This window comes from Peromyscus maniculatus, chromosome X, assembly GCF_049852395.1.
Source record: "Peromyscus maniculatus bairdii isolate BWxNUB_F1_BW_parent chromosome X, HU_Pman_BW_mat_3.1, whole genome shotgun sequence".
NCBI classification, from domain to species: Eukaryota; Metazoa; Chordata; class Mammalia; order Rodentia; family Cricetidae; genus Peromyscus; species Peromyscus maniculatus.
In genome coordinates, this window is record NC_134875.1 from 1,561,899 (window position 1) to 1,580,539 (window position 18,641).

The 18,641-nt window shown below is 46.2% G+C and overlaps 2 protein-coding genes across 10 annotated transcripts; one reads left to right on the forward strand and one right to left on the reverse strand.

Annotated features, from left to right (window-relative positions):
- Window positions 1-2,180: 2,180 nt before the first annotated feature.
- Window positions 2,181-11,038, reverse strand: Tafazzin (tafazzin, phospholipid-lysophospholipid transacylase). Of its 9 annotated transcripts, XM_006992439.4 has the most exons (11): window positions 10,855-11,038; window positions 9,359-10,778; window positions 9,083-9,211; window positions 8,786-8,831; window positions 8,461-8,546; window positions 4,432-4,512; window positions 4,313-4,354; window positions 4,018-4,083; window positions 3,822-3,874; window positions 3,349-3,426; window positions 2,181-3,232 (listed from the first exon to the last, which is right to left on the reverse strand). In XM_006992439.4, exons 2-11 carry the CDS (start codon window positions 9,465-9,467, stop codon window positions 3,131-3,133), a joined length of 792 nt encoding a protein of 263 aa, XP_006992501.1. In that variant the 5' UTR covers window positions 9,468-10,778; window positions 10,855-11,038; the 3' UTR covers window positions 2,181-3,130. The 9 variants fall into 9 exon arrangements, with proteins under 9 accessions (XP_006992501.1, XP_076417563.1, XP_076417562.1 ...); XM_076561448.1 differs by lacking the exon at window positions 9,359-10,778 and having other exon boundaries at window positions 4,018-4,080; window positions 10,855-10,999; XM_076561447.1 differs by lacking the exon at window positions 10,855-11,038 and having other exon boundaries at window positions 4,018-4,080; window positions 9,359-9,797.
- A 38-nt stretch (window positions 11,039-11,076) lies between these two features.
- Window positions 11,077-18,604, forward strand: Dnase1l1 (deoxyribonuclease 1 like 1). The gene is made up of 8 exons (XM_006992444.4): window positions 11,077-11,214; window positions 15,364-15,671; window positions 16,008-16,096; window positions 16,177-16,263; window positions 17,047-17,147; window positions 17,299-17,411; window positions 17,491-17,739; window positions 17,855-18,604. The coding sequence occupies exons 2-8, from the start codon at window positions 15,516-15,518 to the stop codon at window positions 17,981-17,983; spliced, it is 924 nt and encodes a 307-aa protein (XP_006992506.2). The 5' UTR covers window positions 11,077-11,214; window positions 15,364-15,515; the 3' UTR covers window positions 17,984-18,604.
- Window positions 18,605-18,641: the final 37 nt, after the last annotated feature.

An 18,641-nucleotide genomic window follows, 5' to 3' on the forward strand; every position in this document is an offset into this window, starting at 1 on the left:
TTGGGAGGGGAGATGAGTAAGAGGAGTATAGTATTGCCAGGTGCCGGTGGCGCATGCCTTTAATCCCAGCACTCGGGAGGCAGAGCCAGGAGGATCTCTGTGAGTTCGAGGCCAGCCTGGTCTACAGAGTGAGATCCAGGACAGGCACCAAAACTACACAGAGAAACCCTGTCTCGAAAAACAAAACAAAACAAAACAAAAAGAGTATAGTATTTATGGTAGTAAAGCTACAATAATGGTGGGCACATGATAGACTATACCTATATAAATAAACTATGGACTCAGGGAGATATGTTATGTGAGTTCATCCATGTGACAGATGTGTCTTAGTACAAAATTCTGGTGGTAGGGTAGACTATATGTGCAGGGTATATGGGGTAGGTAGAAGTTCAATATACTAATTTTGTTGTGACTGTAAGACCATACTCAAAAATAGCCTGTATTTAAAGCACATGGTGTAGCTCAGTAGTAGACTGCTTGCCTAGCACACAGGAGGCAGTATTTTAAGTTATTTTTTAAGATTTATTTTTATTATTTATGTGTATGTTTGTGTGTAGGTGCCCATGGAGGCCAGAGAGGGCACTGGGTCCCCTGGAGCTGGAGTTATAGGTGGTTGAGTCCCCTGACATGGATGCTAGGTATAGAACCTGGGTCCTCCACAAAATCAATAATCATTCTTAACTGCTGAACCATTTCTTCAGCATTCCCTGTGTGCATCTGTGTGTGTACACACATATATGGGCATGTGAGTGTCATAGCATGTATGTATGTATTGGTCAGATGAGAGACAACTTTCGGCAGTTCCTTCTCTCCTTCCATCATGCGGGTTTCTGGGGATCTAACTCAGGTTGACAGGCTTGCTCAAACATCTTGCTGACCCTACTTTTTCTTTTTGATAAAAGGTCTCCTATAGCCCAAGCTGGCCCTGAACTCACTATATAGCTAAAGACCTTGAACTTCACTTTACAATTGCTGGGATTATAGGCTTGCATCACCATTCCACCAGGGTGTGTGTTTGAACAAATGGAATTGTAACATTGGTATGAGTTCAAAACTCCTTAAGAAATGTAGCTAGTATTTCTCAAATATATACAAAATAAATACATGAAAAGGCAATGTTACCCTTGGACCTAAGTTGTATGGTTGGCTTTTACGTGTATTCTATCCCCACAAAGTGATGTTTTCCCCTTCTGAAAAATGTTTTAAATTTTTAATTGTCCCCCAACTCCACTTTCCCAAGACAGGGTCTCATTGTGTAGCCCTGGCTAGCCTGGAATGCACTATGTAGACTAGGCTGGCCTCAAATTCAAAGACCCACCTTGTGGTAGTTTGGTGTGTCACTGTGCAGGTGGGCTTTGAGGTCTTCTATGTTCAAGCTATGCACAGTGTGGACACAGACTCCTGCTGCCTGCACATCAAGATGTAAAACTCTCAGCTTTTTCTCCAGTACCAAGTCTGCCTGCATGCCACCATGATGATAATGGACTAAACTTCTGAAACTGTAAGCCACCCCAATTAAATGTTTTCCTTTATAAGAGTTGCTGTGGCCAGCTGTGGTGACACACGCCTTTAATCTTAGCACTCAGGAGGCAGAGGCAGATGGATCTCTGTGAGTTCAAGAGCTACACAGAGAAACTCTATCTTGGAAAAAACAGTTGCTGTGATCATGGTGTCTCTTCACAGCAACAGAAACCCTAAGACACACTCACCCCAAATGCTGAGATTAGAGTGTACCACCATATACACCTAATTTTCCTATTGAGACAGGATTTCACTATGTAGCTCAGAGAGATCTGCCTGTCTTTGCCTCCCATGCTTGACTTTAATTTTTTTTTTCTTTTCAGTCTCTTACTCAGTATCCCAGGCCAACCTTGAACATGTGGCAATATTCCTGCTTCAGCCTCCCTAGTGCTGGGATCACAGGTGTGTACTACCATGTCTGACTTCACTTGAGGTTTTGAAGCTAGTTTATTAGTCTTGTTTTGCCGCCATTATGAATCTCTACTCCTGCCACACTGTTATAGGGCTTAAAGTTAATAATGGAAGTCTCAAGTGGTCAGAGCACAGTGAAATCCCTATGTCCATCTACTTAAATGATCTCATTGTATCCAGGCTCAAGGGTCCTGTTTTCTTGTCCAGCAAGGTACTTCCCATCTGCATTCCTACACAGAAGACAGAGGTATAGTGGCATAACACAAATATTTTATTACTCTAAAAACACGAAAACCCAGACCTCAGGACATAGGGAATGTCAAGGCAAAAAGGTTAGAGAAGTGGGTAGGCCCTGACATTGGGGGATTCACAGTCAGGTCTTGGGGGCCCTTTTTCTGCAATCTAGCAAAAACATCTAGTTAAGTTTAGCTAGGCTTGAATCCTGGCCAAGACTTGCTCTTGTCTGGAGACCACCCAAGGACAAACCTTGCAGCAGGAGAAGCTCAGGTAGAAGACTGACCTGGCTGACAGCCATCCCTAAGGAGATTGTGAGAAGTTCCTGGGAAAGGGTAGGCAAGTGGTAGTCCATCCAAGGGGCCATTTGGGTCCTCTTTCTGCATCTATGGGCAGGACACATATTCTCCTACTAGTTTCGCAACTGCCTGCTTTGCTCCCTTCCAATGCTAGCCCCTGAGAGATGTGAGAAGGAGGCCAGCCCCTGCCTAAGAGTCTTCCTCCCTTCTCTGCCAAGTGTGAGGGACAGCCAAAGCTCTTCTTTTAGTCCAGGAGACCCAGAGGAGCCAGATGCTTGAGGATAAGAAAGGGTATCCAGGCCAAGCAATGGTGGCACACACCTTTAATCCCAGCTCTTGGGAGGCACAGGCAGATGGATCACTATGAGTTCAAGGCCAACCTGGTCTACAGAGTAAGTTCTAGGAGAGCCAGGGCTACATAGAGAAACCCTGTCTCAAAACAAAACAACAAAAAAAAGAGTATCCAGCAGGGATTATGAGCCAATCTATCTGAGTTAAAACCATGAGTTCATCTTCCAGCCTCAGTTTTGTGCAGAGAAGAATCTCAAAGGCAGTACAGAGCCAAGTAGGGTTGGGCAGGGTCCTGCACCACCTCTTCCCAAACCCTGGAGGATCCAGTGCTCCCTTGGCTAAGGACTTCAGGGCACAGACTGGGCAGGCAAAACCTATCTTCCAGGCTGGAAATGGTTGTGGAGCTGTTCCGCCTGCATCTTCAGCCGCTGGAATTCCTCTTGAATGAAGTCTGTGAGGGCTTTCCGAATCTCCACCTGAGAGCAAGGATGGTGCTGGCCTGCACTCCCCAGGGACCATGGCTGAGGTACCCTGGGAGTCTGAGGGGCTGGGAAGGCCAAGGACAGCTAGGGGACCTTGGGTGGAAACTCACAGCTGACTTGTTTTCTGCCCGGAGCCGCTCAAGCACAGGGAGTGCACTGAAGGGCTTCCCGATCAGCACGGTGATTTTCTGTAAGGAGGCAGGCCATCAAGGATGACAAGGAGCCTATAGTTCCAGCTCAAACAATATGAGGAGTCAGAGCCCTGCTTTGCCCTGCCCAATGGGCTTGGTGCTCCTGAAAGCCACTGTCTCTCTCTTCAAAACTGGCAGCTGGGCTTGGTGATATCCAAAAGACAGACTAATCCTAGGATCCGTCCTATCAATCACCTGTCCTGCCCCACCTTGTCCCCCACCTGATTTTCAATTCCTATTCTAAAGGCCTTGCTTCCAGAAAAGCCCCACCTAGCCCCCCACTACACGCTTATGTTCAGCAAATAACCAATCCTTTATAGTATGGGCTAGGAGACACAGGGCAGATAGCAGGCAAGTAGATAGACAGATAAGAATCAGCAGTGCCTACCCACCTGTCCAAATCGGGGGAAGTAGGGTGGGCTATTAGGGAGGACATCATTCATTCCTGTAGCACAGTGGATAGAAAGCCAGCCATTGGGAGAAGCAGTGTACCAGAGAGAGCCCCAGGCACTTCTCTTAGCCATCCAACCCACAATCCCCTTAAAAACATCTAAGGAAGTCCCTCCCTACCCCCAGTCCCTGGCTCACCAACATGCCATAGTGGCAGGATGATGGGGTTTAGATGACACTCAGCAATCAGCCGTCCAATTCCTACTTAGGAGAGAGGCAGAAACACTGGCACAAGTTGAGCCAAGCTTCCGTGCCAATCTCTGGCCAATGTCACTTCTACTGTCTCTCAGTTAAAGACTAGTCCTTGACTCACCATCTGTCCCCTTCCCACTGCTCCTGATACACCCACCAGAGAGGAGAATGAAGCCAGGGATCCACAGGGCCATGTTTGGATGGGGAACTTGGCTGTGTCAGCTTGACCAGCAACACTTACCCCATTTGAAGCGCAGGAACTCAGAACTCATGTTTACTTTCCCTAGTGAAAGAATAGAGACAAGGCTTGGAACCTGAAAACATGTATGCTGCAGGACCCTGACCAAGCACCCAACTGACCTTCTGGAAAGATGTGTACCCAGTCCCCATGGTTAAGCTTCTCCAAAATGAAGTCCATCCCTTTCTGGTAGACACCATCTCCTGCAGAGAAAGGTCTGTTCTCTTTGATTCATTCTCTGGGGAAGATATCAAGCTCTCCAAACCTCAGTGAAGTAGATTCACACATTAAAGCCACTCCTGATCCATCCTCATTAGGATAGAGGCAACAGTTCATAGCATCATCCATAGACACCTCCAATATCTATTTCCAGAGCCTGTTCCTCCCTGCCACCCTGACCCTTCACATTTTTGGTTTGACCACATCCTCCTCTCAAGATGGGCATGGTGGCTCATGCCTACAATCCCAGCACTTGGGAGGCTGAAGCAGGAGAGCTGCTGTGAGTTTGAGGTCAGGATGGGCCACAGAGTAAAATCCTGTATCAAAACAATGTCCTCTCAACCTCTTAGTGCCTCTCATGTGCAAATAGCACCTTCCTTTTCTTTTTTGAGACATATTACTGTGTTACACAAGCTTGCCTCAAACTTATGGCAATACTCTTGCCTCAGCTTTCCTGGTGCTGGAATTACAGGTCTACATCAAGATATCTAGTGCCGGGCGGTGGTCGCGCACACCTTTAATCCTAGTACTCGGGAGGCAGAGCCAGGCGGATCTCTGTGAGTTCGAGGCCAGTCTGGTCTACAGAGTGAGTTCCAGGAAAGGCACAAAGCTACACAGAGAAACCCTGTCTCAAAAAACCAAAAAAAAAAAAAAGACATCTGGCTAGACAGTATCTCTTACTGAAATGATAACCATGGCAAGTCCTCCACTTCCCTCTGCCCCTATGGCCTTCCTGCTAGAACCTGCCCCCACAACACGCACCCATTGCTGACTCCAGATCAGCTCCAGAGCCTCTCTACTCTTTGGATGCCACTACCTTGACCTTCCTTGAGGTTTCTGGGCCAAGGGAGAACATTCCAGTAAACAGAAAACACAAAAGAAACTGGGAAACTTGGAAGGATCGATCAGTATTTCAAGGCCAGCCTGGGTTATATGAGACCATGTCTCAAAAAACAAACAAAAAGATTGAAAAAAAAAACTGAAAATAGGAGTCAAGCTGCCCTGAGGCTAGTAAAACCTTAGAGATATTCTGAGATGATCACACTGGATTAAGGAAAGGCAACAACACAAACATAGATCATCCAGGTAGCCTAGCTATCAGCCATACTATAGACGTAGAGGCCTAACACCTCTTGCTGGCTAGCAACCTTCAGTCACCTGGATATAGTAAGACTCTCCACAACAGTGGAAGAATAACCATAGAGTGGACAGAACCAGGAAAGGGAAGGGAGGAGGCTAAAGGAATGGGCAAATATCCTAATCTTATAAAATGGGGCAGAGATGGATGTCTCACAAGAGACAGAGCAACATTGGGGCTATCTCAGGTCAGTACATTAAGAATTGCCTTTCTCTCGAAAAACCAAAAAAAAAAAAAAAAAAAAAAAAAAAAAAAAAAAAAGAATTGCCTTTCTGCTGGGAGGTGGTGGCACACGTCTTTAATCCCAGCACTTGGGAGGCAGAGGCAGGCAGATCTCTGTGAATTTGAGGCTAACCTGGTCTACAGAGTGAGGTCTAAGAAGGTGCAAAGCTACACAGAAAAACCCTGTCTGGGGGGTGGGGGGAGATTGCCTTTCCACAGTTCTCTGTAAGCCTGCTATTTGGAAGATATGGTTAGGGGCTCAGGAGTCTCAGCTCAACTTCAACAGGTACCTGATCTGGCAGCTCACTCAGGGGTCACAAGTGGGAATGATTTCAGGGAACAGAATGAGACACAAGTTCCTTGCTTGGGATGGCAGTACATAGCAAGGGTGGTCACTAAAGGTGTTTGCTTCTCTAGCAAAACCCACTGGTATATACCCTCTGAGCTTAAAAATGGGAAGTAAAAAGGATAACAGCAGCTCACACTTTTTAGCTTTTGCAAATGCTATTTCTACTTGTGTAAAATCACTTCAGTGCTTAAAGGTCAACCTACAAAGTCTTAGGCTTAGAGAAAAATGGTTTGTTTGTTTTAACACAGAAAGAGTATCGCAAGCTCTGTTTCAGTTGCATGTAACTAAATCTTTGCTGTCCTTGAAATTAATGTTTCATTTTCTAGTTTTTGTTTTATAATTTTTACAATGCTGGGGATAGAACTCAGGGCTCTGTGCCAGCTACGCACAAACTGTACCATTGAGCCACACCTCCAGCCCTCAATTTCTTTGTATGTGTGTATGTGGGCACACACTTGTGTACACACACGGGCTTTTTTTTGAGACAGGTCTCAGTCTCCAGCCCAAGCTAGCCTCAAACTCATGGTAAATCACCTATTTTTCACCTCACAAATACAGGACTACAGGCACAGGCCACCATACCTAGCTTTTTTTGTTTGTTTTGAGACAGAGTTTCTCTTCGTAGCCCTGGCTATCTTGGAACTAGCGCTATAGACCAGGATAGCCTCAAACTCAGAGACATCATGCCCATCTCAGATCCTGTTTTTAACTGAAATAAAATCTAGGTACAGGCCGGCAGTGGTGGCGCACGCCTTTAGTCCCAGCACTCAGGAGGCAGAGGCAGGTGGATCTGTGAGTTCGAGGCCAGCCTGGTCTACAGAGCAAGAGCCAGAAAAGGCTCAAAGCTACACAGAGAAACCCTGTCTGGAAAAACCAATAAATAAAAATAAATAAATAAATAAATAAATAAATAAATCTAGGTATAGATAAAAAAAGAATGAACAGAACTGGGAATATAACTCAGAGGTATAGTATATGCCTAGAATGCACAAGTCTCTATGTTCTGTCCCCCAAACTGAAAACAAAAGAAAAAGAATAAAAACAGACACACACACACACACACAAGACTTTTGAGCTTGTTGAGGAGAGGCACTTAGAGTCAGAGACAGGTGTAAATTATTAAAATGCTGACATATCAGAGCAGGACCTAAGAGAAAATGCCACTGTCATTCAGCAAGATGATGTAGTCTCACTGGAATGCTTAGAAAGATGGAAATAGATCTTTCCCTCCTTCAGACATTTTCTACCTTTCTCTTCTCTTCTCTAGCACCTAGCACATGCTCTCCCCTCCCTTTTGGAATGTTTTTTGTTTTTTGTTTTGTTTTTGTTTTTCGAGATAAACTTTTTCTGTAGCCCTGGCTGTTCTGGAACTTGCTCTGTAGACCAGGCTGTCCTCAAACTCAGTGATGCAATTGCCTCTGCCTCCTAAGTGCTTGGATTAAAGGCATGTGCCTCTACCCCTCAGCTTATTTGCCCATTTTTTTTTTTTTTTTTTTTTTGGTTTTTCGAGACAGGGTTTCTCTGTGTAGCTTTGCGCCTTTCCTGGAGCTCACTTGGTAGCCCAGGCTGGCCTCGAACTCACAGAGATCCGCCTGGCTCTGCCTCCCGAGTGCTGGGCTTAAAGGCGTGCGCCACCAACGCCCGGCTTATTTGCCCATTTTTAGACTTTTTTCTTTCATTCTTTGCTTAAAAAGAAATCTGCTTCCCCAGAGGAAAGGGAAATGTGGATCTGAATCCTAAATTTATCCAAGGTCAGTCTATGACCTTGGACTTCTGAACTCTGTCTTGAGAATCTGAGCCCTATCTAGAGAATGGGGATCAAGATGGCCCCTACATCTAGGGGTTTGTGAAAAGTACTGAGTGATCATTCAATCCCAGGCTCCTCCCCCCTCCAGTCTGTTTGTTCTCACAGAAGCAAATCCTCTAGCCTTCTATACATGTACCCCACTGACACCATAAAGTGATGGTACTGCACTCCTCTCCCTGAGAGGAATAGTAGATACAGAAGGGATGGCAAATAAAGCTTCCTTGAATTCTCATGTGAGTTCTGGACAATTCTCAGGCTTCTGCAGAGGATCTAAGAGGCCATCCTTCTTCTTACCCTCTGCCACCTATACTGTTATGTTATGGCTCTCCTGAATCCTTCTAAGACAGAGACACTGACCACCAGCTTCCTTACCCCCAAGGGAGGCCTGCACATGCCTCTCAAGAGGAGCAGCTCACCTCGACACACAGGCACACATTTGCCCAAGCTGAAGAAATGAGAGTGTAGCTCCTTGGTGAAGCAGATGTCTGCAGCTGCAGGGGTCCTAGAGCAGCAACAGACCCAGTCATCCCTGCCTTCAAGACTTCCTAGTCCTTGTTCCTAACTCCCCCACCCAGTACAACATCTGCCATCATTGTCATGCAGAATGAAGCTCAAGAGAAGGGTCTATGGGGCCCCACCCATGCCCTTCCTTGACTGATGGATGCCACCTCCTGAAGAGAGGAGGAAGGCAAATCTGGGCAGAAATGGGTGGACCACTTTAAGGGGCCTATTGCTCCTCACCAACGCATCAACTTCAGGTTCCAGATGTGGCGGAGTTTCAGGATTCCTAGGAAAAAGGAAAGCCCTTGATTTGACATGGCCACTTCTACATTCCTTCTAAATTTCTGATATCCTGTTCAAATAACATTCCCTGGAGGAATCCTAAGAGGAACACAAAACTTCCAACAGCTAGACAGTATATCCCACAAATAATGCCATGGTTTTCCTAAGAACCTGGTAAGAAGTGAATCCACTCTGTCTTTGGCTGGGGCCTGTTCCTGTTTTTCCTCCCTGAACCCAAGTACACTGACACAGTACCCCATAGATGAGGGTCATCCATGCAGGATTGGTGGTTGGAGACGGTGATAAGGGGTGTGGCAGGGCCTCGGTTCTCAATGAGCTCATACAACACTTCTTTGTTGTGCACGGTGAGTTGGTTCATGTACTCTGGGAAGAGAAGTCAGGCTCAAGCTCTTGCTCATCTCCACCTGCCGCCAAAGAGACCCTGTCACACCCCCAGTACCCAAACCAAAATCAAACTCTGGCCAGGCTGGGAGCCTGTGACAGACTCTGCCTTGGCCTTTGGCCACTCACTGGTCCAGAAGCAGCTGTAGGTGCCCACCAGGCCCATGACGACACTGCTGGCTATGGTCCAGGTGAGCCGGGGCACCGCGGGGAACGGCCACTTCACGTGGAGGGGCATCTCCTCCGGTCCCGACCCTGCTGCCCGGAGCTTCTCCTGCCCCGGGCCAGCCCGTGTCCTCCACCGCTCAGGAGAGAGATCTCAGACACACTAGCAGGGGACTAGACTAAGGTCAGGCTAGCAGGGGGCTAGACTAAGGTCACCTAATGGGGCAGCTCAGGGCCTCCTTAGCACCGCTCTCTAAACAGAGAAGCGCCGCCGCTATGGCCAGGAGCCAGGGTTGCTGTGGGGAGCCATACGTACTAAGAGAACTTGCCTTGGGGGGGCCTCAGGGTCCGCATACCCGCCGGAAAAGGCTCCCCGCCTGTTGTCGCAAAACACGCCTAGGTCGCTTGACGGCTGCTGGGGGCAGGTCTACGCCAGTCTCGCCCCGCCTCCTTCCCGTCAGGGTCTTGGCTGGAGACCGCCGGAAGCTACGAGTCTCTTTGGTTCCCTAATTCTAGTGTCTATAGGTGACATGAGCTGCGCAGCACCATTACCTGAAGCCACTCAAGGCCTAGGCTGGCGGAACCCTTTTACTTATTATCTCTCCCTCTCCCTCCCCCACCCAGTGTGAATCCGGTTATACACGCTTCTGAAGGCACACGCAGAGGCAAGAAAAGGGCATTGAGTGTCCGCGTCCATCATTCTGTGCCATCATTTAGAAGCAAGGTCTATTATTGAACCTGGGGTCACATTTTTCGCCTAGGTTAGCGTCCAGGAAGCCTCAGAGATTATCTTTTATCGGCCCCCTCCATTTAAAACAATATAGTCTCGTGCAGCCCACACTAACCTCAAACTCACTATGTAACCTAGGCTGGCCTTGAAGTCACAACAATCTCCTGCCTCCGTCTCTCAAGTGATGGTATTATGTGGGCATCACAAGAGGCTTTTTTTTTGAGAGGGGGGCGGATTTACTGTGATCCCTGACTAGTCTGGAACTTAATATATAGACCAGGCTAGACCCAAACTCACAGCGATACCTGCCTTCCAAATGCTGAGATTAAAGGCATATGCCACCACCACATCCTGGTATTGTTTTAAAACTCAGTTTTATTGATTGTACTGTAGTATTTCCCCCAGTAAGCTGGCGGGTGGAGGGTAAGGGGGGTTATCTCCACAATAAAGTCCTTGCCTAGCATTCCTGTGGTAGCAAAAGTAACAAATTTGTGCCCATGAGACGTTTTTCTAAGCTGCCACTCCATAGTCATCCAGTGGGGACTTGAAAGGATTCAGTGGCCAGTCGCGCTGCCTATCCTGTGCAGAAGGTCCATTGCTTTGGGTTTTGTGAGCAGTCACATTGGCAAACATAAATTAGGAGGGCGTGAGAACCTGGAGAAAAGACTGTCTTTGTTTCGCTTCCTGCTGCGAAGAAGGTGTCAGAGAATGAGTGAGCAAACCTACTCACCTTGGTCCCTGGGTCCAGATAACTGCTCAATGATGGGCCACTGCTCCTTGGCGCGGGTAGCACCAACCATACTCAGGTCCCCAAAGTACTGTCTGCTCTGAAGAGACACCACCCATCTTGGGCGGGGAGGGCGGGCAGGTGGCCAATTCCCAGGCGCCGCCTCCTGGGCAGAGGGGCGGAGCCCAGCCCTCTTGTTGGGACAAGCGAGCTGGCTGTGGGGCTGGCTCTTTGGGTGGGTCTGGAAGCGGGCTTCCTCTTTTCCCCACTCCAAGTCCTTACCCTGGCTGGCGCTGCGATTCTGTGGAGTGTTTCAATCGGTTCAAGGCTGAGGCAGGCGTGCGGCCAAGTAGGTCTGCCGAGGTATGAGAATCCTGAGGGCTAGGGAAAGGGAGGAGGTTGCTCTCTACCTGGGAGGGGCTTAAGAGGGGAAGGGAACTTTGATCCAAAACTAAGGCTGGCTTTGGAAGATTAGGATGGGCATTGAGCTGAGGCCAGGAACCATAATTCTTTGTGGTTCTTTCCCAGAGTTCTAGTGGTCTCAGTCTCTAAATGTAGTTTGGCCAGTGTAGAGCTGCACCAATGCTCACATGTATCCCAGAATAGAAACCAGTGCAAAGAGACGAAAATAAGCATGAGTGACAGAGCAGATGTCCAGAAAGAAACAAATATCAAGGCCAGCCAGGAAGACACAGAAACACTGAGATGGGCAGAACCGGGATGATAGAACAAGACACACAGGAAGAAACTAACAGAGAAGAGAAAGTGACAGGGTGACTGAGAAAGCAAGCAGACAGAAACAGAGGGCCTCATGCTTCAGAATGACATGGACAGGGAGTACAGTAAAGGGTGAGCCCAAAAGATATGGTAAGGCAGAGCTGACTCTGAGACAAAGATAAACCTGAGACAGATGCTCAAAGAGGGGCTCCAGGAGCACCCAGTAAAGTTGAGGCTAGCCTGGGACTACATAGTGAATTACAGACCAGCCTTGGTTATAAATTGAGGCCTGTATATTAAACAAGCAAAAATGAAAAAAGAAAGAAAAGGGGAAAAGGAAAGCACATAACATGTCACAAATAGAAAGAGAGATGGTATGGTATAATGACTCAGCAGATAAGGACAATTGCTGTCAAATTTGATGGCCTGAGTTTGATCCCTGGAACCCACATGGTAGAAGAAAAAACAGACTCCACATAGAAGCATGCACACGTGCATACATACACCAACACACACAAATACATGTTTAAAAAAAGAAAAAAGGTTTAAGAAGAAGAAAGAAATGCCTGAAGAGGTTCATGTTTTATTTTCTAATATGGATAGGACAAACTGAACCTTCCTGAATCTGGGACTATCTCTGTCCTAGCTAGGAAGTGGGCCTATGTGGAAAATGGTACACAGCAGTTTATTTATTTATTTATTTTTATTTCAAGACAGGGTTTCTCTGTGTATCCCTGGCTGCCTAGAACTCATTCTGTAGACGAGGCCGGCCTAGAACTCTGAGATTTGCCTGCCTCTACCTCCTGAGTGTTGAGATTAAAGGCATATGCCACCACCACCCAGCTACTTCTCGACATTTCGAGAAAATAGGTTAAAAGAATGAGGTCAAAGCCGGGCAGTGGTGGCACACGCCTTTAATCCTAGCACTCGGGAGGCAGAGCCAGGCGGATCTCTGTGAGTTCGAGGCCAGTCTGGGCTACCAAGTGAGTCCCAGGAAAGGCACAAAGCTACACAGAGAAACCCTATCTCGAAAAACCAAAAAAAAAAGAATGAGGTCAAACCCTTATGCACAGTTAGTAGAAATGTAAAATGGAACAACAGCTGTGAAAAGCAGTTTGGTGTTCCTTAAAAATTAAAAATAAAACTATCATATGAATCAGCAGTTCTGCTTTAGGAAATTACTTTACTCAAAATGGCTGAGCTGGAGGTTCAGATGATACAATGCTTTCGTAGTTATGAGGCTTACCTAATATAGCTTACATAGTATAGCCTTCCCAACATAGCCAACATATGAGGCCCTGGGTTCTAGCCCCAGCACTTGGTAGTATACACCTGTAATTCCAGTGTGGGTGAAGTAAAGGCAGGAAAATCAGAAGTTCAAGTTCAGTTTACCCCCAAAAAACAAGCAAACAAACAAAACACTCCGGGGTTAAGGATATAGCTCAGTGGTAGAGCAGTTCCTCAGCATGTGTAAGGCCCCATCTTCAATCCTCAATAACCCACATAAAAAATTAAATAAGAGCCAGGCAATGGTGGCACACGCCTTTAATCCTAACACTCAAGAAGCAGAGGCAGGTTGAGCTATGTGAATTTGAGGCCAGCCTGGTCTACAGAGCAAGTTTCAGGATAGCCAAGACTATACAGAGAGACCCTGTCTCAAAAAACAAACAAGCAAACAAATAAATAAACAAATAAATAAATAAATAAATAAATAAATAAATAAATAAATAAATAAATAAATAAATGAATCCAAGTAGTGGATGTACCCCAATGCTGATGGACAAAGTGTGTCTGAACATAGACTGGAATATTAATCATTCTTAATAAGGAAGATGAGACCAGGCAGTGGTAGTGCATGCCTTTAATCCCAGCACTCAGGAGGCAGAGGCAGGCAGATCTCTGCGAGTTCGAGGCCAGCCTGGTCTACAAAGTGAGTTCCAGGACAGCCAGGACTGTTACACAGAGAAACCCTATCTCAGGGGAAAAAAAAGAGTGTTTACTATTCTTGCAGAGGACCTGAGTTTGGTTTCAAGTGCCTATAGGTTGCTCACAATCTCCTGTAGCTCCAGCTTAAGAGGGATCTGATGTGTCTGGACTTTGAAGTTACCTGCCCTTACATGAACATATCCACATGCAGACACATACACATAATTGAAAGTGAAATATACCTTTTTTTAAAATGGAAGAGAATTTCTAGACTGACAAGATGTGTCAGTGGGTAAAGGCACCTGCTGTGAAAGCCTAGTACCCTGAGTTTGATCACCAGAACCTACGTAAAGGTAGCAGAAAGGAGATGACTCCACAAAGTTGTCCCCTGACCACCACATATGAGCCATGGCACTTGCCCACCAACCAACACACACAATAACAACAATAATTTTAAAAAATTAAAGCCAGGTCTAGAGCCAGGTGTGGTAGTACATATCTTTAATCCCAGCACTCAGGAAGCAGAGGCAGTGGAATCTCTTTGAGTTGGAGGACAGCCTGGTCTACAGAATGGGGTTCAAGGCTACATAGTGAAAACTTGTCTCAAAAAACCCAAAATAATATGTAGAACTAAATTATATTGTAACAATAAAATAAAATTAAAAAAAAAACAAAATAGCTAAATACTAATAATAATAATAATAATATAAAAATAAACTAGACGGTGGTGGTACATGCCTTTAATCCCAGCACTCAGGAGGCAGAGGCAGGCAGATCTCTATGAGTCTGAGGCCAACCTGGTCTATTTAGTGAGTTCCAGGACAGCCAGAGCTACACAAAGAAACCATATCTCAAACAAACAAACAAACAACAAATAAATATAAAACCAAGGCAGGAGAGATGCTCAATAATTAATAGTGTATACTGCTCTTGCAGAGAACAAAAATAGCTCATAACTGCCTCTAACTTCAGCTCCAGGAGATTCAACTCTCTCTGTGGCCTCCTTAGGCATCTGCATGTACACTTACCCCATAAACATATACATAATTAAAAATAATATTTTGTTATTTCTTGAGACAGAGTTTCTCTGTGTAACAGCCCTGGCTGTCCTGGAACTTGCTCTGTAGACCAGGCTGGCCTCAAACTCAGAGATTCACCTTCTTCTGTCACCCAAGTGCTGGGATTAAAGGCGTGCGCCAACACCTCCCTGCACTATCTTTTTTAATCATTGTGATTGTGTGTTTTTCTTGAGTATCACAGAAGTTTATTTAGCAAAAATTTTCATATAAAAATGTACATGACCCAATTCTACATCACAGTCAAAAGAGACCCTTTGGGGAGGGTTGTGGACTTCTCTACTGAAAAGCCATTGTTTAGATGCTTTCCAAGTTTTCTAACAAGATGATACTGTTTCCTCATATGACCACTATTCCAGTGTTGTTCTGCTGCTCACTAGTAGTCATTTCCACACACTCATCAGTCTCAAGATTCATAAGGGGATCAAAGCCCTGCAGTATCCAAGTACTGGGAGTGTAGGTATATGCCACCAAACCTGGAAAGTCCTCTCTCTCTCTCTCTCTCTCTCTCTCTCTCTCTCTCTCTCTCTCTCTCTCTCTCTCTCTCTGTCTCCCTCTCCCTCTCCTCCCCTCCTCCCCTCTCCTCCCTCCTTCTTTTCAGTACTGAGGCTTGAACTCACAGTCTTTATCTTTCTAGCATTGTAGATTATTATTATAGGAGTATGCCACCACACCTAGCCTTGTTTTTGTTTTTTTGAAAGACAGGGTCTCAGGACTGGGGAATTGCTCAATGCCAGGGTGCTTCTCTACCGTGCCTAGAAAGTTTTATGCCATACCACATGTATCTTATCAGGTGGCCAAGCCTAATGTACAGAAGTTGAAACATTTCCCAGGAAGAGATGCAAGAAACATTCAGGGCCAGCAGCAGGGAGCACACCAATTAGCTGAGATCAGCTGCAGTGACAGTACACTCTGGACAACCTGGATTCCTTTGGAGGGCTCCTGATGCCACCACATATGGCCATGCAAGGTCTTGTTGTGGCTCTCCTGCTCATCCTCTTGGCTGGTGGGGCTGAAGCCTTTCGTATCTGTGCCTTCAATACCCAAAGACTGACACTGGCCAAGGTGGCGAAGGAGCCAGTGATGGATACCTTAGTTCAGGTAGGTTAAGCTCATTGTTGCAAATTATCTGTGCCCTTAAGGACCTTGACCAAAAGCCCTCAGCTTTGTCTGACCAGGGACATGCACTAAAAAGTGAGGGGGGGGCATCCGGAAATGTGAGTGCACAGATGTGAAAAGTGTCTTTTAACTATCATTTAATTACCAACCTCTTCCTCTAAAAAAATGGGCAAGGTATAATGGAATGATGCTTTTAATTTTCCTGGGTGCCACCTAGTCCCACTGCTATCAGTAGCCACTCTGATGCCAGTCTTTACATATGTCAGCCCCTCCATAGTGACAGCTCTGAATTGAGCTGGTATCCCTCATTCCCTGCAGATCCTGACCCGATGTGATATCATGGTGCTTCAGGAGGTGGTGGATTCTTCCCAGAAAACTGTCTCCTTTTTGCTTCGAGAACTTAATAGGTAAAGAAGGGTTCTGTCAATCTAATCTGGATTCCACCCAGAGCCTCAAGGGCCCTAACTCTGGGTTCTTTTTCTGGCAGATTTGATGGTTCCAGGAGTTACAGCTTCGTAAACAGCTCCCTGCTGGGGCGCAGCACATACAAGGAGAAGTATGTATATATCTACCGGTGAGTACGGGGCTTGAAATCTATCCTCATAAAGACAATTCTAGCTGAACTTGGTGGTCTGAAGACCCAGCTAGTCTATTCATGAGGCTAAATTAGGTAGAAGAATTGCTTGAGTCCATGAGTTCAAGACCAGCTGGGCAATAATGAAATGGATCTCAAAAAGACTAATGAAAGTTCTAGGTAGAGCTGGAGAGACGGTTCAGTGGTTTAAGAGCACTTGCTGCTCTTTCAGAGACTAGGGTTTTATTCCCAGCACCCACACAATAGCATAGCACACAACCATCAATAACTTCAGTTCCAGGGGATCAGACACCCTCTTCTGGCCTCTGCAGACCCATGGTATACAGAGACATACATGCAAGCAAAACACTCATACACATAAAATAAAATCTTAAAACAAAAACAAAAATAGTCCCAGAGGGCTGGAGGCATAACTCAGTGGCAGAGTATCCCCAGTGATAAATGCTTTTAAGCTAGAAGTGGTGGTCCATGCCTTTAATCCTAGCACTCAGAGGCAGAGACAGGTGGATCTCTGAGTTCAAGGCCAGCCTGGTCTAGAGTTCCAGGACAGCCAGGAGTACATAATAGAGCGACCCTGTCTTAAAAAAAAAAAAAAGAAAAATAGGAAGAAAGAAAAAAAGAAAAAACAGAAGTTCTAGTTCATGTGCCCATATGAAACTGGCAGAACAAGGAACCATGAATGTTCTTCCTTGAGCACTAGCTCTGCTGTTTTCACATAAATAAGACTTGGGTCCATTGCTTTCCACCTCTTGGTTTTCCCAGGTCTGACAAGACACAGGTTCTGAATGTCTATCAATACAATGACACAGATGACCTTTTTGCCCGAGAACCATTTGTGGCCCAGTTCACTCTCCCCAGCAAAAGTAAGAGGGGAAGAAAGGTGGGCCTAGTACATGGAAATAGGAGGGGAGGTGCAGCTGGCTTTCCTGCGGGTTGGTTCCTAGGGGAAGCAGAAGTGGATGTATGTGAGAAGGGCTGGCAGCTGTGGCAGCCTCAGCTTCTTGGGCCTTGCAGTTCTTCCTAGTGTGGTACTGGTTCCACTCCATACTACTCCCAAGGACGTAGAGAAGGAGCTGAATGCCCTATATGATGTGTTTCTGGATGTCTCCCAACGCTGGCAAAATGAGGTAGGGGTAATAGCTTGCAGAGGAGAGGGGATGGTGGGACTGCCCTCTGGCAAAGCCCAACCACTTGTTTCATCTTTAGGATGTGATCCTGCTTGGAGACTTCAATGCTGACTGTGCATCACTGACTAAAAAGCGTCTCAACAGCCTGCTACTGCGGACTGAGGCAGCTTTCCGCTGGGTGATTCCTGATGGAGTAGACACTACAGTGCGGGCCAGCACCAACTGTACATACGACCGAATTGTGCTGCATGGACAGGGCTGTCAGACACTGCTGAGGGCTGCAGCTCCCTTCAACTTCCCCAGGAGTTTTCAGCTGACTGAGGAAGAGGTAAAGAAACTAAGTTGCCACAAGGGCTACACAATGCTGAGGGCAGAATTGTGGAGGTGAGTTGACAGGAAAGCCCCCTCAGGCACTGACACTTCATCTTGCTGTCCTACCACAGGCTCTCAGCATCAGTGACCATTATCCTGTGGAGGTGGAGCTGAGCCGGGGCAGCTCCAAGTATCCAACCCTTAGTCTGGCCATTCTGCTATCTCAGTTGGGTAGGTGGCTTGACACCTTTTATACCTGATGGCCATTGACTTGACTGCCATCTCCTGGAGTTGAGGCAAGACCTGAAGGACTTCAACTGCAACCCTCCTTTTCATGTAGGATTTCTGCTGCCTGATATTCCAAGAGGAAGACAGGGCTGGCAGTGTTCTTGCCTATTAAATCCAATGCCCTGGGTTCCCGTTTGGAATAGACAGGACTTGTCAATGTATGCCACTTTACCTTTACCTCAGGTAGTTGGAAGCAGAGACAAAGAAGTTCCAGGACTAGAAATGGACTCAGGGATTTAGACTATACCTGCGGAGACTTGTGCAACTGACAGGAAGGGTATTGTATGCCAGGTAGCTTATTGAAAATGAGCTCACATGAAAAGAAAAACACCGTGGAGACAGAACTCACCACTAGCTTGCAAAAAGCTCTGGTAGATGTAAGAAATGTTCATTACACCATCACCCCAGGTTTGTTTCCAAATTTTTAGATCTAAGTTATCCTGCTTCTCAAATGGTTAAATAATATGGGCTAGTCTTGTTTCCGGGCCACATATCCATGGTATGATAAACTTGCTCTGTACTCGTGTACTATATGGCTCTGCCAGGAATGTCAGGTTTAAAATATTCCAATAAAATCACCAATTTTAACTCTTTGTATGCTTAATTCACCTAACTGCCCTGCTTAACCAA

What these genes read in the sequence shown, in the direction of transcription:
- Dnase1l1 (XM_006992444.4), top strand. Translation starts at nt 15,516, where the DNA reads ATGCCACCACATATGGCCATGCAAGGTCTTGTTGTGGCTCTCCTGCTC. An exon ending in TGATGGATACCTTAGTTCAG is followed by an intron (nt 15,672 to 16,007) that starts GTAGGTTAAGCT and finishes CATTCCCTGCAG; the next exon opens with ATCCTGACCCGATGTGATAT. An exon ending in TTGCTTCGAGAACTTAATAG is followed by an intron (nt 16,097 to 16,176) that starts GTAAAGAAGGGT and finishes TTTTTCTGGCAG; the next exon opens with ATTTGATGGTTCCAGGAGTT.
- Tafazzin (XM_076561445.1), bottom strand. Translation starts at nt 9,467, where the DNA reads ATGCCCCTCCACGTGAAGTGGCCGTTCCCCGCGGTGCCCCGGCTCACC. An exon ending in CTACAGCTGCTTCTGGACCA is followed by an intron (nt 9,212 to 9,358) that starts GTGAGTGGCCAA and finishes TTCTCTTCCCAG; the next exon opens with AGTACATGAACCAACTCACC. An exon ending in CCTGCCACTATGGCATGTTG is followed by an intron (nt 3,875 to 4,017) that starts GTGAGCCAGGGA and finishes ACTGTGCTACAG; the next exon opens with GAATGAATGATGTCCTCCCT.